General features: G+C 40.3%; 1 protein-coding gene across 1 annotated transcript in view; it reads right to left on the minus strand.

The window, feature by feature from the left end:
- Nucleotides 1–14714, minus strand: part of Asah2 (N-acylsphingosine amidohydrolase 2) — a 118495-nt gene that overhangs the window by 39420 nt on the left and 64361 nt on the right. The window contains exon 11 of the mRNA NM_018830.1: nucleotides 736–856. Coding sequence (NP_061300.1) covers nucleotides 736–856 — 121 coding nt within the window. The remainder of the gene's footprint in view (nucleotides 1–735; nucleotides 857–14714) is intronic.

The raw sequence follows: 14714 nt of genomic DNA on the forward strand, positions 1-14714 counted from the left end.
TTCATTGGGAAATCCTGAATCAATAAAAAGGTCCCATGGTCTGTCTCCATTCATGCTTTTACACCACTAAGAAGGTGCATATTACTCTTATAGCACTAACGAATGTCAATGTCAGTGCAGTATATCACATTACCAAAGACTTGATCAAAGACTATCACATGCTACCAAAAATATAAAACAAGTCTTTCTTATGTAATTGGTTGTAAATTTATGAAGCCTTCAATATAAGAAACATCTGCTGTGCAGAGCAAATTATACCTTTATTATTGGAAACATTTCATTCCATACTGGGTGTAAGTAGGTAGGAAGGTAGGTAGGTAGGTAGATGATAAATAGATGATAGATGGATAGATAGATAGATAGATAGATAGATAGATAGATAGATAGATAGATAGACAGACAGACAGATGATAGATTAGATAGTGTAGGGGTGTAGGGGGGGGTAACACCCTACACAAGAATTTCCCATAAAGGCCAGAAGAGGTCAGATCCCCTGGAACTGGAGTTGTAGGTGGTTGTGAGCCTCCTGGTGTAGGTGCTAAGAACCAAGTTCTGTTCTCCAGAACTGGATTTACCCACTCTTAACCACTCTTATCCATTTCTCCCAACCAGTGAATTCTCTCCATGCAAGCACAGTCATGGGGCCCATGGAAACACTTTACTCTTGAAATCTGAATGGGCTCTTCCCTCCATTCGCTGAATCCCAATGAAGATTTCAGCGATGTGTATTCTCACCTGTCCAGGCAGATAGCCTTTGTTCTTTTCTTGCTCAAAAAGGTAAGCCGCATAGCCCATATTGTCACTATTCACAAAGTGGTTGCTATTGTTCATGCTCACGGGGTGGATGGCAAACCAGCTGTTAAAGAGAAGAAAACTCCAAGTCAGTCAACGGAGCCTGGAGAGTGGGCCAAAGGTGAGGCCTTCTCTCAAAGACTTAAGTCTTCTCCAGCAAATAAAAGTATTTTGTGAGGCTGATCCATTACCTACTGCACTAATGAGGCACATAAAGGCGCCTTAAATTCTAAGTAGATCAGATAAAATTTCAAATAATACACCCAGAAGTTCTGATCATTTCCCTTTAAAAATGTAGAATTCTATTTTCATGAACATTGCATCCCCATTATTTCCATAAAAGCATATACGAGTTCCAAGGGTGGTCGGGTACCAGATGATAATTCTGAATAATAGGATAGACATGGACATTGTCCTTCAAGGCAGACACAAGGGTAATATTATTCAAATCAACCCAATCTAATTCAGTAGGATACTTACTGAGTATTAGCTGTATGCCAAGCACAGAATAAATGGAGGTTTCTCTCTGAATCTCGCAGAAGACAGCGATGTGAAAAAAAAATGGCCTTAATATTGTATGACAAATGGTATACAGAAATGCACATAAAGGCTTTTCAGACCAGCAATGACTAGTAATTAATTTAAAGGGCAAACAGCAGAATAAGTACGTGAAGGCTTAAAAGAGGGTGTGATGCATAATTCAACCTGTCCTTGTGCATAGTAATACCTTGTTTAAATACAGAGCCATACAATTTACAAACTAATTACACATCTGTTACTTTATTTCACAGTGCTGGTAGGCTGTCTGCCTCCATCTGCATAGGTGACACAGAGAATCAAAATGATGGTTCATATGTCATAGATAGTGTCCTACAACAGCTTGCCTGGAGGACTTATAAATTATAAATCAAACCTTCACATAAGTGAAAGAAGCTGTTGTGGTTTCGATGTAAAAATTTCCCCGCAGAGTCCTGTATTTGAAAACGTAGTTCCTAACTGACGGTGCCATTTTGGGGGGATTATGCAATTCATCAGATATGGGGCCTGGCTCTCAGACTATAGGTACTATAGATCTATAGGCACCTGGCTTGAAGCCCTTTACTCCTGCTCTGCTGTCACATGAAGCCACAGCTGTCCACGGCTGTCCATGCTTCAGGGACTTCCCTGCCACAATGCTCTGTCAAACCTCAAACAAAGGAATGATGAAAGTTAGCTAATACAGGTTAGCTCCTGGAGGCAAGGCAATAAAACAGAAACCAAAAAGTTCAAGTAAAGAGAGATGTTGATACCTTAAGTCTCGAGTAATTTAGGCATTTTTTTAAACTCTTACAGATTCAATCCTATGCTGGAAAAAAATTAAGCATTTTGCTTACATCAGTTTAAACAGTACAGAAAAGTAAACATTTATTTAGATTCAGGCTTCGAGATCACTATTCTCATTGCCTGATAGTGGAGGTAGGTTGGAGATAGTACCTTAAAACCCAGTGCACTAGGCAGGCAGCACCAAGAAGTTACTCTGGTTGGGACAATGGGGCCTGGTGTGGATTACAAAGATCTGGGGGAGTCTGCAGGAGCTGAGAGGCTCCAGCTGACATACCCTGGTGTTGCTTTATGGAAGGCAAGCCAATGCAGCTAGCTCTTCCACCACAGATAAACAAACCTATCAATCAATCAATCTGTGTGTGTGTGTGTGTGTGTGTATGTGTGTGTGTTCATGCACATGTGCATGTATCTGTAAAATAGCATTTAGTATGTAATGCATGTATATAATAATAGCTATATAGAATTGTCACATATTAGACTTATTAAGAAACAATATACATAGTCAAAATATAGTCTGCATACTGTTCTTGTATTCTTATTTAAACAAAACAGGTAGAAAAAGGTTTGATTGGACTATCAATATATCTCAATGGTAGAGCATTTACATAGCATGTGCAAGGCCCTAAACTACATAGAAACACACACACATATACATACAAATTAATTAGACCAATACAAAAATTTTAAACTTTATCAAACATAGACTAGATATTAACCTTTTTAGAAATTTTTCATATAATTGCAAGAATATAGTGCTGGAATCTAGCTGCTACATTGCACAGCTCTCTCCTGTTCAGTTAGAGACATGTGCCCTACTGGGACACTGTCTGTGAGCCTGAGCTGGACATCTCATGGGGGACGTGACTTTACATCCAGGGGTAACCACATTCAGCTCCCCATTCCTTCCCTGCCTCCTGCCTGGGAGTCTGAGAGACTGAATAGGTGTGAGTCTGTCTGTGAAGTAGAGAGAGCTGCAGGAAGAGGCTCTCTCCTGTGATGTGTGGGTACTGATTCTCTGCAGAGATGCTACCATGGTCGTGGTGCTGGGTCCTGACCACTCCTCAGAGTCCTCGCCATGTTGCTGCACGTCTGTCCTTATTCTCTAGGAGCATGTCTCAGTGCCTGTTGAACCACCCACTACATCCAAAAATGTAAACACAGTGAGTTGTAATTATGGATTTTTCTAAAAAGGATGCCTTTGCAGAATAGAAGTGTACACTGAAATGTTTATGAATGGAATACAAACTACCTGCTCGTGTCTCTAGGATATTCTAGTAAAACAATCAAAAATGGGAATGGAAGAATGAAACAGGATGGCAGAATTCTTATATAATTGCCATTATATTAAAGCTGATTATGGTCACATGGAGATTGTCATTCAATGAGCTCTAGATTGAAAATTGATAAATATTTAAACTTTTCCAGTGAAGCTCTTTTTCCTTTCTGTGTTAGCACTCTTTAAAAATAAAAATAACTTGAGATCCTTCTGCCTCAGACTCCCAAGTAATTCCAAGAAAGTCTAAATACAGTAAGTTTCTAGATAAATTGTCAGTCTGTAAGTATAAGTCCATCTCCAAGATGTCTACTAACCACTACACAAAAGAATGGTCATTGTAAACATTCTATGCCCATTCTCTAGAAGTTACTTGCAAGATTCTCAGTTGAAATAATTCTATTCTGGTCTCTCCCTTTGTCTCCCTCACTATCGCTCCCCTCTCCCCCTCCCCACCCCACTCTCCTCCTTTCCCTGTTCCTTCCTCAGCTTTCATCTTCCTCTTCAAACACAAATCCAAATCAACCATTTCCCTAGTAGGCGAATTTTGTAGTTTTAATATTTTATTTATGGGATTTGGAAGAAGAGTTTCGTGAGGGTCACAGCAGGTATATGGTTTGTCATCCAAAATAGTAACACTTAATCTATTTATGGTGACATGAGCCAGATTCAACCACATTACAACTGAAGAAAATACACAGAACAGTTCTCTCAACAGTAACTATCGTTCCCAATGGTCTAGGCAAAGGAATTCAAATACATCTTTTAGTAAGAAACAGTTATCGTTCTTGTTTTAAAATTAGTAAATTTAGCCGGGTGTGGTGGCGCACGCCTTTAATCCCAGCACTCGGGAGGCAGAGGCAGGAGGATTTCTGAGTTCGAGGCCAGCCTGGTCTACAAAGTGAGTTCCAGGACAGCCAGAGCTACACAGAGAAACCCTGTCTCAAAACAAACAAACAAACAAAAAATAATAATAATCAGTAAACCTAGTGTCTGAGTGGCAAGGCAGCCTGACCAAGTTCATAGTCACCCATCAAGAAGTAGAACTATAACCCCAGGTGTGGTGGACAACAAGAGTTTCACCATCATGGGAACTGGTCATTCTGCCCTGTGTTCATTCACTTGCTCATTTGATGGAAAATGAGGCATCAGCTCACCTTGAGAAATGCTTCAGAACATGTGGTAATGGACTCTCGAAGGAAATGAAATGGTTCATGCAAAGGCTACAGATGTGAAGAGATGTGTCCAGAGAATGGGCAGGTGAGCAGGGGGCAAAGCAGAAGAGGCTGGACAAAGGGGAGTAGCCACTGGACAAGGCAGACCACCCAAATGTCAAGCCACTGAAGCCCAAAGGATAACTGTCACTGTGTTAATTCTCAAGGAATGCACACCTTGTTGTGTTTTCTGCATCAAGGAAGTCACAATTACCCACACTAATGCCTGTGGAGAAATCAACTGCTAAGAATTTCTCTTGATTAGAATACAGATTTAATTTATTTATTTCATCTACTTTCGGGGTTAGAAGATCTGCTCACTTGCAATAAGTATTCAAACTGTCATCTGAATTGTAGAAAAAGAAGATATATTATTTTTCTTCTCTCCCCTTTGAAACGTATGCTATTAAAATGCTGGTGTGTCACAACATCTAAAGCACTACGGTAGTAGTGAATATTGATAAACACATACAGAGACAGTCACATTAGCTTTGAATGGCCATATGGCTACAATTCATTTTATCTGTTAGAAAGAATATTCTTTAAAGCAAAGTTCCAATGAGAGGAGGAAAAACTTAGTTTCTCAGAAGGCGTTCAAATGAGACATACAAGGATGAAAATGTTCCTGGTGGGAAATGCTTTAAAAATGAGGGTGACATCATACCCAACTGTCAGAAAGGACAGGGAACGCTATTCAAGTCACTGTAATGCAATCAAGAGCCTTCCCAGAGAGCAAATCCCAGGGAGCACTTCCACTACAAACCTCTTCGCTACAAAGCTCACTACAAAATCCCAGAGACGGAAAAGCGATAAACTTCAGCTGGATTTATAAATAAAGAAGCATCATAATAAGACAGCATAAATAAGTTTTTCTCCTGAACAAATAAGACATTGGAGGAGGAAGACCCTGGAGTTAAGGACTGAATATGAAATGTGTTTCTACTCTGGAAAGCTCTTAAATATTCTAAAACAATAACAAGCCTAGCAAAAGTTCCATTCACAGCTCTGGGCCTAGGGAATAAACTTTATATAAACTGTACCCTGTGTAGCAGGTACAGACAGGGGGCCCCTGGGAACATAACTCCAGTCTCTCTTAGTTCACTGAGTCGGAAACCTCAGTCAGTCCAGAAAAGGCAAAAAGAAGGAATGGATTGGTAAGACATCTTGCAAGAGCCTCTGTACTAGCTGTAGGCCAATCCAGACTAAATGTTCACAGACAAGGAAATGACATTCAAAAGTTGAGTTCATGAAGTTTCATGGGAACTCTTTGAACAATACAAAAAGTTATCCTGAGTTTATAATCAAAGTAAAGCTTCAATAAGACCACACCTGCTTAGCACGGGCCCTAAATCTGATGGCTGACATACTTAAACAATAGAAAAAAACAGAACAAACAAACAATATGAAGCAATGCCCAGAGCCTAAAGGAAACATGACATGAGGATGAAGGACACCCTGGAGTGCTGTGTCCACAGGCGAGAAAGCCAAGGATTGACGGCCACCAGTAAAAGCTAAGAACAGCCGGGCACAGATTCTCCCTCAAAGGAAGGAACTAACCCCATCAATGCCTTGGTTTTGGATTTCTGATCTCCTGATGTATTAGAGAACAAGATAAAAGTCCCTCTATCCATGATTAGCCTCCAAGAGAAAGTAATACACAGAGTATATATTATAGTGGCTAAGATACCAACTCCAGAGTGAGGGTCAAGCAGCATTCACTAATTTGAACCAGAGCTTTTAATGTCTGTAACAGAAATCATAAGTGCTTGAGATAATATCTACCTCTGAGGGTACTATTACTGATAGTCTGGTAATGATGATCATGAAGAAAACACAAAAATCCATGAGCATAGATATTTGTAGGACTGATAGTATTAATGCAATGTTAAAATAAGCAGTGAGTGAATTACACATGCCACCCATGTATGTTAAAATGATTACATGAGGAAACTCTGCCCTCTAGTGGCAGAGATTGGATGCTCATTAAATACCCATAAGCACGTTCATTTCCCAAGCTAACTTGAAGGGTGGGGCATGTGAACCTTTTTGACTAATGATAAGCTTGCAGAAGGACCAATCAATAATCACTAGATTTCCATAAACCATCACTGTGTTAAGCTACTGGAGTTTCATGCCCTGCCTGTTGTGGTATTTGACATGAGTTATTTTAACGAAGACACCTGTGTCACCTCCCTTACAATTCTTACCTCACCCCACTGGAAAATTTGGGGGAAAGAGAAGAAAAGATGGCTCAGTGAAGGATACCGGAAGCATTATTTGGACCATAATTGGACTCAAATGGAACCGAACTCTTTCTATAATACTCAGATAAGGGAAAGACAATGAGCTGTGGTCAAAGGAGGCTTTCTGGGTTTACTGATGACAGCATCTTCCGAGTAGTTTCACATCCCCACATCTGAGGAGAGACAGACACTCTTCACTAGCCCTTTTCTTCATCCTCAAAAAATCCTGCCCAAGAAATGCCTTTGCAATGATGATGTTAGGGAGACGCTTCGCTGGTGGATTCTATCCTTATGATATGACCAAGAAATCCACAAAGGAAAACTAGGAAGCTGTCAGCAATGGTGTTCTGTGGAAATTCAGCCCAGCTAGGAAATGAAGAAAGCTGGAGGAAAACAACAGAGTTTTGACTTTGCTGAGTCTATTTCTTGTTAGGAATTGTGATGAATGATGTCACTGGCCTAGCAAGAATCAGGCTATGCTCTGATGTACATTTACATCGGGAACACAAGGAGGGGGACGCATGCAGACTGCTCGGCAGCACTGGATAGTTAGAGCTCGAAAGTTAAGTATCCCCTTGGAAGTCCAACTTCAAGTCTGCCCTCAGGTTCCAACTTCAAGGAAAGAGCTGAAGGAAATCTTTGGCAAATGCAGATTAGCTGAAGAGTTGTTATCACAATGACTAGACACATACATTCCCACATAATGCGATGCTTACATTTCAATTACAAAATATAATGGAATGTATTCTCTTATGAACATTATATATATACATATACATATGTATATGTATATATATATGAATACTATGAAAAAATTTAACTGGTAATATAAAACACTAATATTAAAACATATCCATAAGTTATTGCTTAATAAAAATAAGTAAAACTTTATATATAATAAAATCCTACCTTATAAATTAACAAATTAGCAAAAGTTTAAATGACTATGCCACAAAATGTTCACAAAAGCTGTCTCTAATCCTCAAGATTAACAGATGACTTTTTATTTAAATTATTTCCTTTAGGGCTCAGAATTTGAAAACTATGTGTGCATGAAAGTCTTTTAAATAACAAGAAACTGTGGCCACCACTAGGACAATGTCACTGCTAAAAATCATAGGACCAAAGCAAGAGAAATATGTCCTGGTTATTAAGGCTGGGGTGGCAAAGTCTTATGAGACAAGAGATACAGTTACCCTGAGTGGATCACTGAGAACTACAATCTGCCATGTAAAGGCAGCTTTTAAATCTTCCCCAGTTCAAAAGAGTGCGATGAGACAGGAGTAAAGCACTGTGGACAAGAAACATATCACACACAATAGGAGGCACATGAAAGTCAGGCTACAGAATGATCACTTCCTGGGATGAGACTGACCACACCCGTGGGATGCTGGAGTGCTCAAGTTTACAGCAAAGACGGACAACAGTTAGAAGCAGCAGTGCCTCACGCAAAGGGAAAAAGGAAGGTTGAAAAAATGATTTTTCAAAACCACATTGAAATGTCTGCCCCGCTTAATTAATTATATTTAATAAAACTGCACAGATTTTGAGGCAAAAATATATATAAGATATGAAGAGGGTTGCCACAAGATTTAGTGAGCACCAAACTCTGTTCAACCATCGCAGTGTGAGAATGAGCAGTATCTATATTTTTCATGGAATTTGAAAGTTTTAGTGCTTGCTGAGTGAAATCAGGTAAGCACCCACCCTTACCATATGTCTTTTTGTTCACACTTATTTTATTTTTTTTTACAATTGTTTTTGTATAGGAAGATTAACTCTTACCACATTGGGCTTATGGTAAGATAATTATGTGATTTAAAAAAAAACCATTTCCTGCCTGCTTTTCTAAATTCTTCATGTTCCTTATGGTGAAAACATTTTCTTTCCATACTGAAAAAAAAAAAATGAAATTTGTGTGGAGGAAAACAAAACAACCCCCCCCCCACAGATTTCTTCTGGTTAGGAACTTTCCCAGAAATCAATGATTAGATAAGTTCAAGGTCTCTTGTCATCTGGTTTTTATGGTTTTGATTTCTGGAGCTGGGACGCATTCTGTTATCAGTCAAGGGTCATTACTCTGGCATCTGAAAGTCCTTACCAAGCACCCTCCCATTCCAAGAGGTAGCAGACCTAGCAGCAGGCACGCAGTCACCTTGACTTCACTGGAGAAGAGCAAGGCACAGAAGGAAGAACAGGGCAGAGAGCCAGTGCTGGCTTTCAGAGCTACTCAGAAAAGAGTAGGACAGGAAAGACCCACAAGGACAGAGATCAGAGCTTCCCAAAGCAGGGCTAGCGCTGGTGGAGACGATTAAGATGGGGTAACATGGGAGAAAAAAAATGAAGATGGGTTAGCATGGTGGTTGCCTGCAATAGTAGCACCGGGAAGTCTGAGCCAAGAAGATCATACCTTTGAGGACTGGGCTACACATGGGACCCTGTTTCAATACTTTAAAAATGGTTTCTTGAAAAGATGCCGAGCTCCAGACAGCCGGCCACCTTCCTGGTGAGAGCACGGGGGTCTGCCCGGCCTGAGAGGTTTGTGGCACAGGCGCCGGCGGGAGCCTTCTTGGCTCCGGGACTCCGCGGAGGGCAGGCTGCACGGGTGACCGTGTGGAATACAGAGTGCCAGCCGTTTCTGGGACGGGCGAGAGTCGCAGAGCTTCTGGGCGGCGCCATCTTCAGCTCCAGACAACCAGCCACCTTCCCGGCAAGAGCCACAGAGCTTCTGAGGCAGCGCCATCCTCAGCTCCAGACGGCCGGCCTCCTTCCGGACAAGAGCCACAGAGCTTCTCAGGCGGCGACATCTTCGACTCCAGACAACTGGCCACCTTCCTGGCCAAAGCAACACAGCTTCTGGGAAAGATCCTGTTTTGGGCCTTCACCTTCAGCCAGGAGGAGGTCCAAACACCAGATAACTGTACACCTTCCCTGAAAGAGGAGAGCTTGCCTACAGAGACTGCTCTGACCACTGAAACTCAGAGAAGAGAGCTTGTCTCCCACGCCTGCTGATAGAGGGTAACAAAATCAACAGAGGAACAATCTCTTAACAAAGACAACTATAACAACTAACTCCAGAGATTGCCAGATGGCGAAAGGTAAACGTAAGAATCCTACTAACAGAAGCCAGGACCACTCACCATCATCAGAACCCAGAACGCCCACTTCGCCCAATCCAGGACACCCTAACACACCTGAAAAGGTAGACCTGGATTTAAAAGCATATCTCATGATGATGGTAGAGGACATAAAGAAGGAATTCAATAACTCACTTAAAGAAATACAGGAGAACACTGCTAAAGAGTTACAAGTCCTTAAAGAAAAACAGGAAAACACTGCTAAAGAGTTACAAGTCCTTAAAGAAAAACAGGAAAACACAACCAAACAGGTAGAAGTCCTTATAGAAAAACAGGAAAACACATCCAAACAGGTGATGGAAATGAACAAAACCATACTAGACCTAAAAAGGGAAGTAGACACAATAAAGAAAACCCAAAGTGAGGCGACGCTGGAGATAGAAACCCTAGGAAAGAAATCTGGAACCATAGATGCCAGCATCAGCAACAGAATACAAGAGATGGAAGAGAGAATCTCAGGTGCAGAAGACTCCATAGAGAACATCGGCACAACAATCAAAGAAAATGGAAAATGCAAAAAGATCCTAACTCAAAACATCCAGGAAATCCAGGACACAATGAGAAGACCAAACCTACGGATAATAGGAGTGGATGAGAATGAAGATTTTCAACTCAAAGGACCAGCAAACATCTTCAACAAAATTATTGAAGAAAACTTCCCAAATCTAAAGAAAGAGATGCCCATGAACATACAAGAAGCCTACAGAACTCCAAATAGACTGGACCAGAAAAGAAATTCCTCCCGACACATAATAATCAGAACACCAAATGCACTAAATAAAGATAGAATACTAAAAGCAGTAAGGGAAAAAGGTCAAGTAACATATAAAGGCAAGCCTATCAGAATTACACAGATTTTTCACCAGAGACTATGAAAGCCAGAAGAGCCTGGACAGATGTTATACAGACACTAAGAGAACACAAATGCCAGCCCAGGCTACTATACCCAGCCAAACTCTCAATTACCATAGATGGAGAAACCAAAGTATTCCACGACAAAACTAAATTCACCCATTATCTCTCCACGAATCCAGCCCTTCAAAGGATAATAACAGAAAAAAACCAATACAAGGACGGGAACCACGCCCTAGAAAAAACAAGAAGATAATCCCTCAACAAACCTAAAAGAAGACAGCCACAAGAACAGAATGCCAACTTTAACAACAAAAATAACAGGAAGCAACAATTACCTTTCCTTAATATCTCTTAATATCAATGGACTCAATTCCCCAATAAAAAGACATAGACTAACAGACTGGCTACACAAACAGGACCCAACATTCTGCTGCTTACAGGAAACCCATCTCAGGGAAAAAGACAGACACTACCTCAGAGTGAAAGGCTGGAAAACAATTTTCCAAGCAAATGGTCTGAAGAAACAGGCTGGAGTAGCCATTCTAATATCGGATAAAATCGACTTCCAACCCAAAGTTATCAAAAAAGACAAGGAGGGACACTTCATACTCATCAAAGGTAAAATCCTCCAAGAGGAACTCTCAATTCTGAATATCTACGCTCCAAATGCAAGGGCAGCCACATTCATTAAAGACACTTTAGTAAAGCTCAAAGCACACATTGCACCTCACACAATAATAGTGGGAGACCTCAACACACCACTTTCATCAATGGACAGATCGTGGAAACAGAAACTAAACAGGGACACAGTGAAACTAACAGAAGTTATGAAACAAATGGACCTGACAGATATCTACAGAATATTTAATCCTAAAACAAAAGGATATACCTTCTTCTCAGCACCTCACGGGACCTTTTCCAAAATTGACCATATAATTGGTCACAAAATAGGCCTCAACAGATACAAAAATATTGAAATTGTCCCATGTATACTATCAGACCACCATGGCCTAAGACTGATCTTCAATAACAACATTAAGAATGGAAAGCCAACATTCACGTGGAAACTGAACAACACTCTTCTCAATGATACCTTGGTCAAGGAAGGAATAAAGAAAGAAATTAAAGACTTTTTAGAGTTTAATGAAAATGAAGCCACAACGTACCCAAACCTTTGGGACACAATGAAAGCATTTCTAAGAGGGAAACTCATAGCTCTGAGTACCTCCAAGAAGAAACGGGAGAGAGCACATACTAGCAGCTTGACAACACATCTAAAAGCTCTAGAAAAAAAGGAAGCAAATTCACCCAAGAGGAGTAGACGGCAGGAAATAATCAAACTCAGGGGTGAAATTAACCAAGTGGAAACAAGAAGAACTATTCAAAGAATTAACCAAACGAGGAGTTGGTTCTTTGAGAAAATCAACAAGATAGATAAGCCCTTAGCTAGACTCACTAGAGGGCAAAGGGACAAAATCCTAATCAACAAAATCAGAAATGAAAAGGGAGACATAACAACAGATCCTGAAGAAATCCAAAACACCATCAGATCCTTCTACAAAAGCTTATACTCAACAAAACTGGAAAACCTGGACGAAATGGACAAATTTCTGGACAGATACCAGGTACCAAAGTTGAATCAGGATCAAGTTGACCTTCTAAACAGTCCCATATCCCCTAAAGAAATAGAAGCAGTTATTAATATTCTCCCAGCCAAAAAAAGCCCAGGACCAGATGGGTTTAGTGCAGAGTTCTATCAGACCTTCAAAGAAGATCTAATTCCAGTTCTGCACAAACTATTTCACAAGATAGAAGTAGAAGGTACTCTACCCAACTCATTTTATGAAGCCACTATTACTCTGATACCTAAACCACAGAAAGATCCAACAAAGATAGAGAACTTCAGACCAATTTCTCTTATGAATATCGATGCAAAAATCCTTAATAAAATTCTCGCTAACCGAATCCAAGAACACATTAAAGAAATCATCCATCCTGACCAAGTAGGTTTTATTCCAGGGATGCAGGGATGGTTTAATATACGAAAATCCATCAATGTAATCCATTATATAAACAAACTCAAAGACAAAAACCACATGATCATCTCGTTAGATGCAGAAAAAGCATTTGACAAGATCCAACACCCATTCATGATAAAAGTTTTGGAAAGATCAGGAATTCAAGGCCCATACCTAAACATAATAAAAGCAATCTACAGCAAACCAGTAGCCAACATCAAAGTAAATGGAGAGAAGCTGGAAGCAATCCCACTAAAATCAGGGACTAGACAAGGTTGCCCACTTTCTCCCTACCTTTTCAACATAGTACTTGAAGTATTAGCCAGAGCAATTCGACAACAAAAGGAGATCAAGGGGATACAAATTGGAAAAGAGGAAGTCAAAATATCACTTTTTGCAGATGATATGATAGTATATATAAGTGACCCTAAAAATTCCACCAGAGAACTCCTAAACCTGATAAACAGCTTTGGTGAAGTAGCTGGATATAAAATTAACTCAAACAAGTCAATGGCCTTTCTCTACACAAAGAATAAACAGGCTGAGAAAGAAATTAGGGAAACAACACCCTTCTCAATAGTCACAAATAATATAAAATATCTCGGCGTGACTCTAACTAAGGAAGTAAAAGATCTGTATGATAAAAACTTCAAGTCTCTGAAGAAAGAAATTAAAGAAGATCTCAGAAGATGGAAAGATCTCCCATGCTCATGGATTGGCAGGATCAACATTGTAAAAATGGCTATCTTGCCAAAAGCAATCTACAGATTCAATGCAATCCCCATCAAAATTCCAACTCAATTCTTCAACGAATTAGAAGGAGCAATTTGCAAATTCATCTGGAATAACAAAAAACCTAGGATAGCAAAAACTCTTCTCAAGGATAAAAGAACCTCTGGTGGAATCACCATGCCTGACCTAAAGCTTTACTACAGGGCAATTGTGATAAAAACTGCATGGTACTGGTATAGAGACAGACAAGTAGACCAATGGAATAGAATTGAAGACCCAGAAATGAACCCACACACCTATGGTCACTTGATCTTCGACAAGGGAGCTAAAACCATCCAGTGGAAGAAAGACAGCATTTTCAACAATTGGTGCTGGCACAACTGGTTGTTATCATGTAGAAGAATGCGAATCGATCCATACTTATCTCCTTGTACTAAGGTCAAATCTAAGTGGATCAAGGAACTTCACATAAAACCAGAGACACTGAAACTTATAGAGGAGAAAGTGGGGAAAAGCCTTGAAGATATGGGTACAGGGGAAAAATTCCTGAACAGAACAGCAATGGCTTGCTCTGTAAGATCGAGAATTGACAAATGGGACCTAATGAAACTCCAAAGTTTCTGCAAGGCAAAAGACACCGTCAATAAGACAAAAAGACCACCAACAGATTGGGAAAGGATCTTTACCTATCCTAAATCAGATAGGGGACTAATATCCAACATATATAAAGAACTCAAGAAGGTGGACTTCAGAAAATCAAATAACCCCATTAAAAAATGGGGCTCAGAACTGAACAAAGAATTCTCACCTGAGGAATACCGAATGGCAGAGAAGCACCTGAAAAAATGCTCAACATCCTTAATCATCAGGGAAATGCAAATCAAAACAACCCTGAGATTCCACCTCACACCAGTCAGAATGGCTAAGATCAAAAATTCAGGTGACAGCAGATGCTGGCGTGGATGTGGAGAAAGAGGAACACTCCTCCATTGTTGGTGGGATTGCAGGCTTGTACAACCACTATGGAAATCAGTCTGGCGGTTCCTCAGAAAACTGGATATAGTACTACCGGAGGATCCAGCAATACCTCTCCTGGGCATATATCCAGAAGATGCCCCAACCGGTAA

The sequence above is a fragment of the Mus musculus genome, chromosome 19 (assembly GCF_000001635.26).
Source record: "Mus musculus strain C57BL/6J chromosome 19, GRCm38.p6 C57BL/6J".
NCBI lineage: Eukaryota > Metazoa > Chordata > Mammalia > Rodentia > Muridae > Mus > Mus musculus.